We start from the raw sequence: 18,452 nt of genomic DNA, 5'->3' as shown, positions 1-18,452 counted from the left end.
TGATAACCTTATACATTTGATTTTCTGATGTCAGAGGTTTGCTTACCAGTCAGTTTTTTGATCATCACCAGTTGTAACTGTCTTGTGACAAGCAGTTTCAGAGAGAACTCTGAATAAAAGCCAGATCTGAATTCTCTGACAGTGTTACTTTGTGTCTAAACACATTTCTGTTAATTCCACTATCAAAATCAAAAGTCACGGAAGTCAATTTTTCCAGTTGGAAGACATAATGAATTTAGAATGTGATATATTCATGCTGAATGTAAACTATTTATTTTAACAGACTTAGACTAATTATATCTCTAAAAATCAGTAGAAAAGTAATTTCAATTTACCAGTTTTGGTGGTGAATATTTTTAACACTATGGACACAAGTTCTTTTTTAAAAAGCATTTTTGTAAAGGCATGATCCAAAACAGACCTCAATTAACAGTGGAATCTGCCTTTGACTTGAACAGACTGAAGATCTGGCTTAACCACTGTGACTTTGTCAAGAATAAAATTCTCAGGTGATTTTTTATAAGATACAATGAAAAATGAAACACACACAAGTTCTCACTGGTCATAGCTGGAGCCCACAAAGTGACATGTGAAAAGTGGTTAAAATGGAACACTTGAGGACTGCAAAAGACAAGGTTATTAATTTACCAGGAACAGTCTTGCCAAATTTAAATGAAGGAAAAGAGAAAAATGGCATAACCTGGGTGTAATTCTGTTGAGGTAATGCACTATGTGAGTGAGAGCTCTGGTAGTCTTCTCTAACATCCCTTCATAAAGCAGCTACATAATTTTAATTAAGTAAGTGACTATAGCAAAAACTTAAGAGATCAGGATCCCAGTGAATTATGAAGTATAAATTACCATGTATGCCAGTCTTTTTGCCAAGATAAAGGTACAACACATGCAATAAATTTCTAATAAACCTTTAAATCTTATCTAATGGAAAGTAGTCATGTAAACTGAAATTTTAAAAGGCGATGAACTTTAAATAGAAAACTACTCCCTCATTTCATTTATATCAATTAATTGAACCACATGAATGAATACGTAACATACGTTCAACCAAAAATGTTACATATTTCCCACAATTTTGTAATTCCTTTTGAGAAAAGAGGGAACCATGATGCACCAAAATGATAAAAGATAAAAACATTTCTTTCTAGTAGGAAAAATATTTATTACAAAAATTGCTATTCTGGATCTGTTTTTCAGATGCAAAATTAATGAAAGGTCTGTAATTTATAGTCAAAAATATAAAATGGGGATGAAATAATTAATACTAATCCTTATGGGCTTATTAGTGATGCTGAATTTATATCTTACATTACAGATATAAGAGTAACCCCTTTTTTCCAGAAGAGATCAAAATAGTTAACATAATTTTATAAGATCAAATTGACTAGATTTGACAAGTAATTTGACTAATAATCTCTTTCTACCTTTAATTTTGCTGAGTGTTATCTGAAAAAAAAAGTATTTTCAAAGAATGGCCCAACATTATACAGTGTGGGGAAATACCTTTTCTTGAATCAATCTTTCTTCAATAGTCATTTACATTCCACTATAGTATTTTATCAACCAATATAACATAAAATTCGTTTAATATTGTAAATTTTGTTAATGTATTTAAACTTAAATGAACAATTTTCATTAAATAATAGGTAGTGGGAAAATCCGTATGCCTTTTTTCTTTTGGTTTGTCATCTAGAGGCTTTTATAGTCCACTGGGGCTTTTGTTTTTCCTTACCTGGAACTCTTTTTGCCCAGTTGATCATGTGCACTAATTCTCTGTCTGCAAGGTTGGTCAACAGGGTCATCATAGAGGCTTCATTGAATGGTCTATTTGGGTCATATTCAGAATAAACTAGTGGTGGCTCAGCTTCCAGCAAGGCACTGACCATCTGTTCTGCCGTCAGGGATAGGGCCGGACTGTTCTTCTTGTTATGTTTAACCACCAGTGGACTCGCCCAAAGGGTGGAAGCTCGCAGCTCTGTTGAAGAAGCCTCCCCATTTCTGGAATCCTGCTCCTCTCTTTGACGTTTTTGCTTCATCACTCGTCCACCTCTGCGGTCTTTCCGGATTCCTAGAGATACACAAGAATATAATGAACCTCTTTCCTTGAACTTATGTATGATGTACACTTGGCTTTAGTCAGCAGCAGCTGCTGTTAGACCCAGGTAGCATTGATTCTTGCTTTATTTTCTGAAGACTTCCTCCTATATACGGAATCTTACATCAGTGGGTGGAGAGAAAAACTACTTTTAAAAGTATAGTGTCAGGAACTCCTTCCTAAAATTCAGATCAGTTGGACTTACACAGAACTCTAGACTAGTGACACTGTATACAGTTGCCTTAGCCCAAGAAAGGAAGTCAGTAACTGGGAATAAACAAATATTTTTTTACAACTCAAAACTTCAAAGTATGTCCCAACCTCTAGCAGACAATTACTCTATAAATGATCAATGATAAATTAGTGCTGTTGGTGGACCAAATGGATCACAGAAGTAGCTCTCAGAAACTAAAGTCACTATTTTAATCAAACATCATCCTATTACTGAGTCTGTGATCTTCATGATTATATAAAAATAATCGAAAAAGTTCCCATTATAAGATGAGCTTATACAGCAATAAATAATGTCATATAACCAGATAAACAGAAATAAGAGAAAGAGAGATAACTGCAACCTCAGAACCTAATGTGGGAGGACCTACTATCAAAGGCTGAAACAACCACAACAAACTTTGTCATTACTGTACATTTCTGAAATGTGCTTTGCACTGTATGACCTTGAACCTTAGGATATTATCAAGTCAGCCATACCAGTTTCAACAACATCAGACCTTACAGTAGAACAAAATCTCCCTTTGTGGAAAGGTTACAAGAAAAATATAATGATAAAGCCCACGTGCACTCCAACCATAAAGGGAAGATTAAGTCTGCCTCCAAGTGGAGGAGTTACAGGCATTTTAAGACTAAGTCAAAAACTTAAATCCATCAGCAGGTAGAGACAAAAGAAGGACAACCAAGCAATAAGGAAAGCACACAAGCAATTGAGCTATGAGGAGAAGGCAGCTTATGATGGGGCTTATTCTGGAGTTCTCATGCAATATGAAAAGGCAGCACAGTTTGAAAAGCAAGATAAGTATCTACAGAGAAGAGAGACACTAATCAATCAAGAAATAGGAAAACATTTAAAACAAAACCAAAACAAAACCAAACAAACCAAAAAAAAACAGCTTCGAGAACTGCTGACATTTGCAAGCCTTCAGTACAGGTCTTTCTGATGGTTAGGGAGAGGGAAATACAACCTTAGCTCAGCTCTTTTCACATCTCAAAAATTTAAACCTTTAGAATCCCAGTCTTTGCTAGCGACATAGCAGCATTTTCATCTCACATACAACATGCCTTCATATAAGTGTTGGGTCATATCAGCAGGTGTCCTTTCCCAATCTCAAAGAAACAGGGAGAATCTTTAGATCTGTGTTCCTCTTTCTTCAACTATGGTGAGATTTTCACTGAATTAGTACTTGAAGGTTAAGCTTTTGATGTCTAAGTCATTCAAAATCTAGTAGGTTTCATGATTCTATTCTATTAATCTATTCAGATAAAGCAAGTTCAATAAATCTTTCATTACCCCTATTATTTAAGCTCTTACATTTTCCCATTCACTAAACTACTTGTAAGCCAAAACTCTCAAGTACATTGCTGTTGCTATTTTTCATTCAGCAATACCAATCTTTCCTATCACTAAACAGTTTTTACTAAGGAGAGGAAGGGGAGATTATTGTTATTAAGAAAAAATGCAAGACTTATTTTGGCAAAAAGCCACGCTACAGATATTCTCATTGGTAGCTTACTTCCTCACAAAATTCAACAGTACGCATGCTCTATCCGTAACAGATATTTTTGTAGTATGATTTTATAAATATAATGTTTTTGTATTAAAATTGCCCTGTGAAACATGAAGACATAATCATGTGAACAAAACTACATGATTCATAGAAACTAAAGCTTTCTCACACTCCAAATTTTACTACTGCTCATCTAGCAATTTTCTTTCAAAGAGGGAGTATCCTCGGGGTCTGTACCGTTCAATATACTCATAAATATGAAAATGGACAGACATAATACAGAAACTAGAACTTGGGGTTAGAATAATATTATAAAAACATCAGATAAGTTAGTTTAGAAAGTAAATAGAAGGTTAGAAATTACTAGGAGGGAGTACAGAGCAGCTTCATAAATTACAGATTTTATTAACTCATGAGGCACACTACGATGAACACTACATGCAGTTCTGCTCTTTCCAAATTAAAAAGAGACATAAAATAAATGAAAAAGGGATAAGAGAAAGACAAATAAGATTATTTGAAGTGTGAAACAACTTTGGTGTGAGAAATAGCTAAATTGAATATTTCTGCTTGGTCTGCAAGCAAGACTACAAAATCAGCAGTAGCAAGAAGACAAATAAGGTACAAAACATTAATGTTTCTCTTCTAATACAAGATGGTATCAAATGAAAATAACCTGTGCAAGGTCAGCACAGACAACAAGAGATTCTCTTTGTCACCATGCAGAAAAAATAAAACTGAAAGTGTGAGTAAATTAAAGGTAATATATTTAGAAATCTATTGGTCAAATTTGATGGAGAACAGAATCCATTAAGGGTTAATATGTATAAACAGGGCATTTTTGGTGTAAGGTAGGCACAGGATGCCATGGCATAGATTACTGGAAGATCAGAGGGTTTTTGGTTTTGCTTTTTACTTAGTCCAGGCCTGCCTTGTTAGGTAAAAAAAGGATGCGATGAGGATTTTACATAACAAAGGGAAAGTGACAAAAGCAAGTGCATTTAGCTGTCTACAAATCAACCAGATGCTAACAACCTTTGAACCTGAGACTCCACAGTTCTGCTCCTTGTCAGAAGATCCCAGATAAGAGACGTTTGACACTTCTATATACATGCACAGCCTTGCAATAGTAATAGCCTATAATTTTGTTAGTTTGTCAAAGGTTTTCAAATGTGCTTGGAATCACCTTCTCTTCTAAATGAAATTGTTGCTCTTCAAGACCAACTTATCTCATCAGAATTCCACTGAAAATTGTCAGAGAGAAGAAATCTCTAGTGTTTTGCTTGACATTTAGCTTGACAATGAAAGACTAAATGTATATGATAAGTACAAGATATTATAAATAAGAAGGTACCCTTCAGAGAGGGAGAGAGTCATTTGCCCAGTTCATGATCAGAGTATTAAGAGAGAATGCACAGAACAGGCCATGGTAGAAATGCCATGTGAATCCTTTAGACAAGTGTTCGCAAAGGAAGAAACCAGATTTTTCTATGCCAGAAACCTACCTTTCTGAAACTGAAGTTAGGGTTGAAGAAGCCAGAAATCCAAAAGCCTCTCTTCAAATGTCCTAATATGGGAAGGATTTACTAAAATGCTGGAGAAGATCTCTGGGGCTCAGTCCAACTCACTTTGGTGTCATTGCTGCCACTGCCAATAGTAAGGGACTCCAAAAGGAAAACAGTGTGAACAAGCCAACAGTTCCCTTACAGGTACAAACCTGAGTGCCTAAGCACAACCGGCTTTGGAGTCCAAAGGGTGGGTGCAAGCTCCTAATGACCTCTTATGGTAATTTCACTTTACAGATAGGTCTCATTAGGTACATCTCTGCTGAATTCAATAGCTTTATAATGCTTCATTGGGAATAAAACAAAATCCTACTATTTCCTCTGAAACATAAGGTCATTGTAGCTGTTGTACATAAGTAGAAGTCAATAATATAATTACATTTTTGATAGATTAATAACACATTGCTGAAGCTATGACTGCAATGCAGGTTCAAATACTGTAATGTATCTCAGCCTGATGGTCCTTCCAAGGTGATTTTGAGACCTTTGAGATTTTGAGAACTTTTCTCCTTGATTCTCTCTATATAAATATTTTATTTGGTTACAGAAAAGTAACACCACTTTCCAAATTCAGGCCTAATAAATACTTCTTTTGAATATGATTCAGACAATCACCCCTTTATTTTATATCCATTTGTCTTTTAGAAAATCAACCAGAAATGTAAATCGAGCTGAAAACCCAGGTGGGTTGACAATTACTTCAAATGAGAAACATTGTCTGAAATCTTCTAAAACATTAATCAGAATTTAATGTCTAACCTCAAACAGGTCTGCCTCAAGTGACAGTGTTTAATAGCCTGGCTTCTGACGAGGATATCTAGACACTCAATACTATAAATATATAATAGATTTGTGTTCAGTCTTTTTGCAATCTTTTCTACCCGAGTGAATGACTGACGTATGTCTATTTATGTGAGTGTTTTTTTCAAAAAATATCTCTCATCCTTTTCCAAAGTGGGGCTCTTTTCTCCTCTATAATCAGGACTACCTCTTATTAGAAATAGAGTGGCCACAGTGGGGGCTTGGATTCAGATATTCTGATTCAATTTCTGGCTCTGCCACCACTTTTCTCAGTGATCAAGTCACACTACATATCACAGTGCCCCAGAACTCCTATCAACTAAAATGCAGATCATAAAACTGATCTTCCATGTTAAAGTTTTTAAAGACCTGGTGACAAAAAAAATTGCTGTGAACAAGCAGGCAAATGTCACTTGAGGTCTCTAATGACTATTCATAATCCATATTTTGAAAACCAATGATCTACTAAACAAACATGAAGGTGCAAAACATGATTCATCCTAATCTGTATTTTGGCATTCAATATTTGGCAGTCACAGTGCATGTTTTAAAGCACCTAAGGACATGCAGAAGTGAAGCAAGAGAAGTTTAATTAACCCATCATTCAAATCAGTGCTGAAACTCCTGCACAAATCATAGTAAGTTTTGGTTACAGTCAGTATGGTAACAGTCCCATTTCTAGGCAATATTTACAAGGAGGTTCAGGGATCAAAATAAAACCCTTTCAGGAACATTCTTTACCTATACCTCAGCCATGATTTGGGAAAGCCAGTAGTTTTAGGAGTATCATTCCATTGGTATAAATCTCGAAGACAGCAAGAAATTTTAGAAATTAATTAAATTAATTGGGTATTGAAGGTATTTGACCTGATATACAGGACTGAGTGCTAGAACCGAACTGTAAATGCCTAGCCAAGAGAAGCAACAGAACCATAGAATTACAGAATGGTACAATGGTTTGGGTTGGAGGGGACCTTAAAGATTATCTAGTTCCAACACCCCTGCCATGGGCAGAGACACCTTTTACTAGACCATGTTATTCAAAGCTCCATCCAACCCGGCCTGGAACACTTCCAGGGATGGAGCAACTTCTCTGAGCAACCTCCCTCATAGTGAAGAAGCTCTTCCTACTATCTAACCTAAATCTACCTTCTTTCAGTTTGAAGCGATTCCACCTTATCCTATCACTAAATGCCCTTGTAAAAAGTCCCTCTCCAGCTCTCTTGTAGCTCTAGTACTCTAGGAATTACTCAAGCTCAGTAAGAAGACACCAGCTGTTCAGACCTACATAGGCTTGCTCAAAACGAGTGAATGCACAGTGACACCCTGAGGTACCTGTAGTATGAACAAGTGGCAGACAGAACTGGAGACACACCAAAGACCCCAGATTTAATTTAAAATTAATTAGTAATTTATATGGAGACTGCTTCATTGCTATATCTACTCCCAAAAAATATCATGAATAAAATAACTCCTAAGTAGGAATTTTTAAGAATGAAAAGGCCAAAAAGAAAATGTAAACAAGTATACAGATATAATCAGCTTTAAAATCTCAATAGTGTTCAATAGTAAAACATTAGAAATTCTGCAATATCATTCTTATTTTTTATATATTAATTATAGCATGTAAATAAGCATAAGACAGTTTGTCTGATTTCCACTTCCCATTTTGGGACTGTAAAGGTCTTAAACAACCATGTATAAATTCAGTGTTGAATCTCCTTTGAATAGGTGGCCTAAAAAAAGACCTCCTGGAGTTCCTTCTAGCACAGATGGTTCTGTGAAGTGGAATAGGAACAAAAAGTATTTTTGGCTAAGGTGTTCACAACAGTGCCCCCCTTTTGGGGGGCAAAACAGTGGAACACTATATTTTGGGGCAATTCAATGTCACATAAAGGGGGGAAAAAGTTCCACCAAAAAATCTGGTTTCAATTCCATCTTTTTTTCCACTGTAAACTGCTGTAAACTCACAAAACTGTGCTTCAAATGTTGCTAGAACACATGTTTTCAGCCCATCAATTACAACTTTAAAAAGTACATTTCCTCTTACGTTTATCAGGCCCCACCTACACAGTTATTTGGCTGAGTACAGAAGAGTATGTCTAATAGATATCATAAAGTTTCTCCTCAAAAAAACCAGAATTGTTTCACATCCATAATCCATTTTCATTCATTCACTAATTTCTCTGTATAATATTTAATTGAAGATAATTACATGGAAAACTAGAAGGCCTTGAGCTCTTCCAGTGGTTGCACCGGACATCAATTTACCTCTACTTTTGAAAATTATTTTAATAACTCTCTAGCCTTTTTTCATGATTAAATATAGCATTCAGCAAGGAAGCATAGTTCTCTCCATTTAAAGACAAAAATTAGCAAGGTCCTTCTCTGAGAGGATGGAAAATTTGTCAAATGTTTTTCTCTTTTCCCTGTAAAAATTTATCTTAAACTTCAGCAAGACTGTCACACTGAACCAGATTGAATTCCATGTGATTGCACTGGAGAATGTAAGAGAAAAGCCTAAAGACCCCAGTGTCTAGGACTTAATGAAAGTTTCTACAGTCACCTGGCATGTGGTTACAGCACCCTGTTACAGCAAACACAGACTCTTATTCCCTGAGCTATACCACAGTGATCTCTGAAATATTCTCAGACACTTTGTGAGAGCAACACTGAAGGATGTAGGCTTCAAGTGCACTGCAATTCTGGACTTTCATTATCACAAGAATCAACCCTCAGAATCTTCTCTCTACAACATGAAATTTCAGGTTGTCCAAAGACAGTACATACCCCTGGTTGTATATGTAATGGCCATCTTGATCTAGCACATGAGCACTCAAATCCTTGATGGCCACATTTCACATGACTTCAGATTAGGAAGCTATCAGCATTCGATAACTGAAAGAATTACACAGATGGCTAAACATAGACTATCTTGCAAATAACTGATTTTTCATTAAGGATCTAGCATTTAACATTCTGGCACACTTTTTCCATAGCCACTAATCCCACTAATACTGTGTTGTTCAGATCACACAGAATATTCAGTGATTAATCTGACTTGTCACACGTTGAAAGGAGGGGACGAATGTATCATGCTAATAACTAGAAACCCCCATTCACGTACCACACTATAAAAACACTTAATTAATAAATAGCAATAAAAATAAGGTACTTCTGGTTTCATAAAATTAGGTTCTTTGGAGCCAAGTCATCAGAAAGTCATTAAACCAATGAAGAAATGGAAAACTAGGTCCATATCGGAGCAGAGATCACCTGCAGCATACACATGGTTGGAGCTTCAGGGTTGCAACTGTTGTAACGACTCCATTTGGACGATGGGAGTCCCCCCATCACGTGAAATAGTAAGTTGGAATATAGTTTTCCAAACCAGAAGAGAAAAAGCTTCAAGAAGGCATCAGTAGGTCATAATAAAAACAAGGCTACTCTTTCCTGCTACCTAACAGAAGAGGGACATGACAAGGACCTTTGTTCTATGTGTCCACTTTATCATCACTTACGAACAGGGGAGCACACACTAAATAATAATATATAATTTTAAGGTCTTCTGGGCTTATTCAGAGAGTGAAGCATTTGGATAAAATATAACAGCTATAAATTATGCCTCGGATGCTGACTGCATCAGCAGAGATTCTGGCAGCCTAACTGTCTCTTGAAGAAGCACAGTTACAAACTTGCAAATGTAAGAGGAGAGAAAGAAAATAACTCTTCAGTACTGAAAGGAGTTTTTAAAAGATGTAAGAACAGTGGAACAAAAAAAAAAAAATCAATAAAATTTCCACAGAAACTCATAAATAAATGTTCCTACCATACAGCTCAAGAGCCACCTGAAGCCTGCGTCTTTTCTAAATGAAGCCCCAAAAATCTATTTCAGTTGTGTCCACTCTACTAAAAATTATAACTTTTCTATGCTATTTTGTAACCTTGTATGAGAAAAGCATCAGCAACCATAGTCTATATCCTATGTTTAGAGTTATCAGAGACATTAAATCAAGATTTTGTCTACCTTCCCCCACATTTACTGAAACTCAATAATTAATATGAGTTATTACTCAGAAGTTAAATGACAGATAAAAATCACAGGTTAGCAACTTTGTCAATGTGTTAAGAAACCGCAGCTAACTTAGTGCAGAAGTAAAACTGAGATTATATTTAGAGAAAATAAATATTACAGCTGTTTTCCACTATATCTAGAAGGCATATCATCATAATCAAATTGTGGAGATAGACATAGAAGTGAGATAAGATACAACTGAATATTCAAATGTGTGACAGAATTAATGCTTAAGAAAAAGGCAAATCCTTCAATATGGACAAGAAGAAATTATTTACATTAAAAGATTCAATCACAAGAACTATGAATTATTAGAGAATTTTGTGAACCTTGAGTTAACCAGAGTTACATGATATGTGTGTTGAAGAAAAGTGTTATTATAAGATATCTCTTAAAACACAAAAGCTTAAGAGATCTCCTCAGAGAAAACAACAACAACAAAAGAAATTTAACGGTTATCACTTTAAAGTTAACCAGACAGCATAACAAGCCAGAGAGAGTTAAAGAAGTGTTTGGATCCTACTCTCTGGCACCTGGTGTGACACTTGGGGATGGTCCCGTGCAGGGCTAAAGGTTGGACTTGATGATCCTTGTGAGTCCCTTCCAACTCAGTATATTCTGAGATTCTGCAATCTTCATCTAAGAGAAGTGTGACAATTATAAAGGTCTACCTTTAGAAGAAAAGTTTTTCTTTCCATCACATCTATTCAGACAATAGGGGATCAGTAATGACTCCAGAAGGATCTTGAATACTTTAGTTCATCTACTTTGACTTTCCCCTCTTTGAATACTTCATCTGCAGGCGTGCCAGATTTATTACATGCAACTGAGGAATCTCAAGAATTTTTTCCAAGACTCCATAAGATAAATATTTTTAAATTCTCGTCTATAAACCAATGATTACTTCAGTGCATTATTCTATAGGAGCAGACACAACTTATGCTGATCCTGATTTTCTTGTGTTTAAATTGTGAGTTGAGTTCCTTAAAAAAAAAAAAAACAAAAAAACAAAAAACAATCCACAATCAAAAAGCCCACAACAGCCAGTTGCTGCAGTGACCATAGAAATCTTACAGCAATGTAAAAGGAAAGAAAGAAATCCAGAGGACTTTTCTCAAGTGAGGGCCACTGTATGAAATAAAAATTCCAGAACATCTATATTTCAAAGAAATTTGGACAGAATTACAGTCTTTTTTTTGGACTACTTTAATGTACATGATAATAGTTGAGGATTCTTCACAATTTTTATATGAGTAAAACAATTACATGTGGAACAGTCAAAAACCTATTACAACGTGCATCTTAGAGAAGAGATATGAAAAACTGGTACAGTGGATCACTAATTAAATACATGTAAGCATAATTGGATGTAAATGTGCCAAGTGAAAAATGTAATATCATCAACATAAATCATAATTATATATCCTAACTATAATCTGCCATATGTACAAAGGTCAAAGCCAAAGGTGCATGGCAAATTTATGTATGGGATTTTCTGATTTTAGTTTGCCTTATCTGAAACTCTACCTTCTCCAGATCATAGCTGTGATACTAATTACATATATTTTACTTTAAAGAGTTCTGGCCGTATATACCAGGATGTTAAGACAGAAAAAGAAAAATGTCTGGACCAATACACTAAATCTCATGAAAAAAATCAAGTGTTAGAATTAAAAAGAGACTTTACATGCTCTTCCTGCTTGCTCCCAAAACTGAGATTAACAAAATCAGTCTCAGCCGTTTACTAATCTTTGAGTTAGAAAAATGCAGATGCAACCTCAAAATGCATCAACAACTCACCAGTTATCCTTTACTTTTTCCCCTTTGCTTTTTCTCCCAAGATTCCCAGACTTGACCTACCTTGACTGGACTTAGAAATAATCTTTTGTTGAGAAAAGGACAAACATGATGAGCTACTTCTCTCTCTTGCTCCAGATTTTTTGTGACATAAGTAAGCATTAGGTGTGCCAGAGAAAGGGAGAGCCAGTCTGTAATTTAGTTAGCTCTTTTCACACTAAAGACATAGGATCTAATCCCTTCTCTTCTGAGCACTTTGCTAATTTTTTCCTATAGATATAAGTTTCAATACAGCTACTGATTACTCTTCATTAATAAAAGCAATCTGATATTTTTAGTAGGCTACAACAAGGTCTTCTTTTGCTTTCCAGTGACTATGAAATGTTATGATTACCTGTTCTTTAACGTTCTTAATTCCTAGGAGCATGGCATTTTCAAAAGGATTAAAAAGAGCAGACTTCTGTCTGCTTCTGACAAACATAAGGTACTATAACACAGAGGAGAAAGGAAGGTATCATGATCGATCCAAAACTATGTTACAAAAGAACTCTTCTATCTAGGAAGACAACATAGTGATTTTTCAGCATTGTCATGTATTTCTAATTTTGCATCCAAAAGTTAAACATACAGACATATGTTAAATGCGCAGAAATGAAGTAACTTAGTGGTATTCCACGTCAGCCTAAGCATTCAGTGCCCGATTCTTCTTCTCTGACATCATTATTACATAAGTATGTTCCAAGAAAGTGGCATTTAACTCAGTTTTTATGAAACAATCCTTTAATATGGTTGGATTAAATTAACTCATATCTAAAATATGTGTACAGTACTGGAACTGAGGAATTTACTTTCCCTTCCAGTATTCACAGAACAAGTATTACACATTCGGAAGTTTATTTTAATGAATATGGACTAATTGGAGCCTACCAATGCTCTTCACACTGAACTACAAAATGCTGCAAAATCTTGTGTTAACTTACATTCATCAGAATCTGAAGTTTACCATGGGAGACCAACAAAATAATGAGTTAAAAATAATAACAGAAGAATTCTAATTTCATTGAAGTCAATGTTCCTATTATTTCAGATGCAAATTCGGGCAAGATAATATGGTATTGGAGAGTTTTTAATTTTTTATTTAATCACTCTTTGATGTAATACACTTCAGCTCAATAAAATCAGTTACTTCCTCCTTTAGTTAAAAAACAGAACAACTGCCCAATGAAGTCGAAAGACAGGAAGGCAGACAGCAATGCTGCAGATTTGTTGATGGCTGTGTACATACCACCTTTCATCATTCCCACTTCATAGCATTTTCTCAGTCGACAAGCCTGGCAACTCTTTCTTCTGTTCTTGTCAATGGTGCACTGGTTAGTAGCAGGACACATGTAGTCATTGTGCCCTGCAAAAATAGAGGGAAAGTAAGGACATGGTTATACCCAGACACAACAAAACAGACTGTAATAGTCCCTTGTTTTTCACTGAGTATTTAGTACATCATCTAACACCTTAGGAAGAAGATAGGGTTACCATCATAACCTGTCATAGAAGTATTGATACAGATTGTGAACCAACATCTCTTCACCACACATTTATTCACAAGTTCTTTAAAAGTAAAAACACAAATTAAAACTTCTGTGGGCTAATTAAAATAATGAACAATTGAAGCAGTCATGAAAGAGGATAGATTAATATGAACAAGTGCCTTGAATTTCTTGCTTTTAGCCTAAGAAATACAATGCCATCTGGTTGTGCGTGCATGTTGATGTTTAACCAATAGACTGCACAAAATGAGGTTTATAAAATTTAAAAGGTCTATGCACATAAGATTTTATCTACCACAGTCTGGGGCAGTTAAGGAACAAACAAAAACATAAAATAGAAGCAACAACTGTTAATTAATTAATTTTACCTCTTGGATAAATATCACTAATTCCAACTGCATGTCTGATATATGCAAAAACTTTTAGTCATGACAAGTTCTAAAATTACCGTATGCTGAAACCAAGCTTGTTACTGGTATCTTTTCCTTCAGAGCTCCTCTTCCTCATTTATTAGTCTCCACATCTCAATATTAGTAACAAGGATTTTTAGCATACCATAATTTGTTACTCCCAACAAACCTCTATTCTAATTTGCTTTTAAAAATGTGTGCTTAATCTGCTACAAAATTATTTTCCAACCATAGACAAAAGTTTAGCAAGGACGAAAAAGACTTCAAAATTATCTCATCAGTGCTCTGTATTCATCTGAACACAGCTAAGGTACAGCACACAACAAGAAGAACAACAAAAAAAATATTGCAGAACTGTTTGTTCTTTCTTTCAGGTCGAGGGATCAGCTTGAGGTAGAGTGGAGGTTTGAAAGAGGCCTTGGTCTAATCAAATCATCTATCCTTCACTACAAATTAGAAAATAAAGTAAAAATTACTATCCGATTACACCAGGAACATCTGCTCTCTAATGCTGCATAACTGGGATCTCATAAAAATAAGTAGCCAAACTGTAAAATTATTAATAGGGGGACAGCTGACTACACACTCACTCCAACAGACAGAATTATTATATTTTAGGTCTATTGGACAGAATAGTATAATTCTGGAAAAATATGTACCCACATGCTTCACTCCAGGACTGAGGTAAAAAGGCACAACTGAAACACCACCTCAATGCAGCATGAAAGACCATTTTAATTTTCAGTTCCTCTGGTGGGATACAGACTATTCTATATCTGATTCAAAACTTCACATGTAAGGAAAATAAAATCAAGTCAGAAAGAAAACAGCCTCAACCACGTATGCATTATCTACAGGGAAAAGAAGCAGAAAAAGAAAGCCATGTTTTTAAGAAAATGCACTTTTACTGGGTCATACTAAACAGCAGCAAAAGATTGTAGCACCTGACCTCAATCGCCAGCCTTGTTTCATAAGCCAAGCTCAGAAATAGCATGAGATAAAGATGGAAAACTTTAATTACTCTTTTTAAAAGCAAAGAAAAACTTTGGCAGAGTAGCTAATCTTCTTCCTAGTGAAGTTAAAAGGTAAATTCACATGGTGAATGACTGCAGGCTTTGAAAACAGCAAATAATTTAGAACATCATTTAGGTCTCTCTAAAATAAGTAGATAAATGTTCCCACTTAGGTCAAAGATGAACACATGCTTAGTGCCTTTGCTGGACTGGCTGATGCTCATAATGTTCAAATCTCCAAAGAAAAAAAAAGAAGCGACTATGCAAAAACCAAAAATCAAGTAGAATCAATATCAGCAGGACGGCCATCCTTTTTTGCTGTGCTTATGTAGGTGATAATCTTCTCCTTTGCTCTGAATCTATATTTCCTTATGCAAACTTCGTTTGGAAATAGGCACCTGGTTTGCAGAATAGTGCATAAAATCATCCTATTTTTAATAGAGCTACAGTTCCTACATTCATATCATCATATTTTTCCATTTGAAGAGTTTTATCTTGAATTTACAATTTTAAGGCTATCATAATTAGTGTGTTTGCATATGCATGATTTGCTGTCTAGACAATCCACTGTTCTTTCAAAGTGCTTGATAGACTTCACAGAATAAAGACTGTAAAATTTGGCTGCAAAAAAAGGAATATATTAGGATATATTGGGTCATATTAATAGAACAAGAGCAATTAACACAGAATTATTTTTTTCTTAAATGTGTAAACATTTGCCATGTTATATTCTAATAAATGTCAAGATTAGCTGGAGGGAATGGTAAGCTTAAGCAGTACAAAAGTTGTACAAAAAAAATGAACTAAAGAAATCAATATGCTGGTGTGTCAGCTTTAGAATGCTTAATGACAACTTTACAAAGCCAATAAAGGAACATTTTTGTCACGTGAATTTTGTGTGACACCTAAACTGAGATGGTTGCATTGACTCATCCTGTATTTTGAAAAAGTCAGTAATAATTATTATCCTTTTACTAATATGCACTTTGCCTTTAATTATTCTTTTATTTTCAATCCTCAAGGCACACATATTTCTTAAACCATTCTTTATCTATCTGCATAAGGCTACCAGGTTAGCCATTACCTTTGGAAGCACCAGATCCTTCTGTGGTGCTATTCTGTGAAATTAGCAACGTTTTCATACATGTCAGCTAGGATGAAAGGAAGGCTAGAGTGTAGATTTTATCCACACCTTAAGGTGCCAAGCAAGTGACAAGTGGGAAGACTGCAGTTGAAAAAATAAATCTTGAAAAGAATAGCCTCACTAGTAAGTGGAAGGTTTACCTTAACAGCAAAAAGAAAAAAAAAAGACATTGCATATGCTAACCCAGTAAAAGCAAATGTTGAATGAATTAAAATAAAAATCTACACCAATTTTAAGTTAAAGTGCTCCAACAAAACTGCACTGATTAGTTTTAAAATCCCTCTCTTTCCTAACAGATTTCAGAGCCGAACAGAAGGTTATGCCTAATTCCTTTATAAGCACAGACACTTAAATTCACAGCTTAATTACCCTCAGACAAGGTCTCTGGAGTTGGAACTTGGGTTCTCTTAGCAGCTACCCAGGACTGTCGAGGAGATTAATCTTCTTTCTGGTTTTAAACTAGCAACACATTAGTGCATGTGACAGTAAGGAAAAGGGCCTAGAAGACTGTAAAATATACTTCATTTGCATCCAGTGTGGAAGTCCTCCTTTTGCACATACCTCAGAAAGAAAGATTATGAGATATCCTGAGTTGGAAGGGACCCACAAGGATCATCAAGTCCAACTTTGGGCCCTGCCCAGGACCATCCCCAAGAATCACACCATGTGGCCTGAGAGCGTTGACACACATTAATCACAAAACTACTGAAGAATGAGAAAGGAGGAAAGATTAAAATCTATATACTCTGTATTATGTCCTTCAACTATGTCATGTAGCTTCCACACTGTGTTTGCCTTCTAATGTCTTCATGTATGCATAGCACTGCTCACATGTGCAGTTAATTCAAGCCAAAAGATTATGATACTAACCTTTCCTTAAACCTTTCCATATACTAACAGGAAAAATGAAGAAGGAAGGAGAACGGGCATTGCATGAGGATACCAAACCTGCTGTCATCTGACCAGTATAATACTGCATGAACTTATATATTGAGAAAGGACGACCTATAAAAAGTCACTATTTAACTTTATAAATCTATAAATATAAAATTATATTTTCTACTCCAGCAGATAATTTTGAAGTTTATATTACTGGCCTTAGTCCTAAAATTTCAATTGGTGCTTCACTACTACTTCAGGATTATGATACCATGTGCAAAGTCTACTTCTACCACAATTCCACTCCAATGTTTCTAATTTTAGACAAGGTAACAAAATAGAAAGTATGTTTTTTCTTCATGACAAATAAAAAAAGATGAAAATACAGATCCGATCTCTACAAAATCTGGCAAGGAGTGTAACATCAAGTTTCTATTTCCCTAGCTAATAAATCACAATTGTTTTAAATCCTTGGCACATGATTAAAACAACAGCTGTGTTAAAGGGAAAAGCTCCCACAATGTATTACTCACAACCATCTCAGTATGATCCCTCCAGAGACAAAAAGCATTTTCAGAGAGAGCTGTAGGCAAGTCATGGCCATCTTATTCCCATAGACTTTGAATGAATCTCTTGTATTTTTAGCTTCCCAGATAATTTGAGCTAAAATGGGAAGGGGTAGAATTCTACTACAGAAAACTCCCACAACTAATATAAAGAGGCCAAGAAGTTAAAGGTATTGCAAATTACTCCTGTGCACTTAAAATACAACCCTTATCAACAAGAAAATTAATATAAGTGCATTTTTATTCCAGTTATAACAACAGGTTTGGATCTTCAGTACCTGAATGGTTCCTGGTATAATGTATTTTTCAAGGAGCTGTAATGTAGTTATCCTCAGAGTACCCTTGCAAAGAAATTGCAAGTATTTTTATTTTACTGGGGAGAAGAGGGGTGTGATAAAGGATTCTCACTGCACAGAGCATGCAGTGGACACAGGCATTTCTAAGCACAGTGACTTCTCTGCATTGAAGTCTGTGTAACTGAAACTTCAGTACAGTCAACTGCTGGTTTGTTAAATTATTATACTACTCTTCGATATCAGTATTTTGACCAGAAAAAGACCATTTTCTGCCTATGTACTGCTTTCTCATGTAAAGTAAAACTAGTTATTCTCTTCTTTAATTTACTGATATATATCTGTGATCCTTGATTTTGCTTGCTCATACCATAATACCATCCATGCTCTACAGAAGAGAAGGGTCAACTAACACATCTTAATCTCTTGTCCTGCATATGTCTAGCCACATTTTAAAGTGGGGAATAGCTGTGTTATTTGTAACAAAGGAAGCCCAACTACTTCAACAATTTG

At 35.3% G+C, this 18,452-nt stretch overlaps 1 protein-coding gene across 1 annotated transcript in view; it reads right to left on the bottom strand.

Moving 5' to 3' along the window:
* The window catches only part of ESR1 (estrogen receptor 1), a 154,414-nt gene that overhangs the window by 47,103 nt on the left and 88,859 nt on the right, over window positions 1-18,452 (bottom strand). Inside the window, 2 exon segments of the mRNA XM_064649177.1 lie at window positions 1,748-2,083; window positions 13,376-13,492. Coding sequence (XP_064505247.1) covers window positions 1,748-2,083; window positions 13,376-13,492 — 453 coding nt within the window.

This window comes from Pseudopipra pipra, chromosome 3 (assembly GCF_036250125.1).
Source record: "Pseudopipra pipra isolate bDixPip1 chromosome 3, bDixPip1.hap1, whole genome shotgun sequence".
NCBI classification, from domain to species: domain Eukaryota; kingdom Metazoa; phylum Chordata; class Aves; order Passeriformes; family Pipridae; genus Pseudopipra; species Pseudopipra pipra.
The sequence above is the reverse complement of the archived record's forward strand: the minus strand, read 5'-3'. Positions and strand labels throughout refer to the sequence as shown.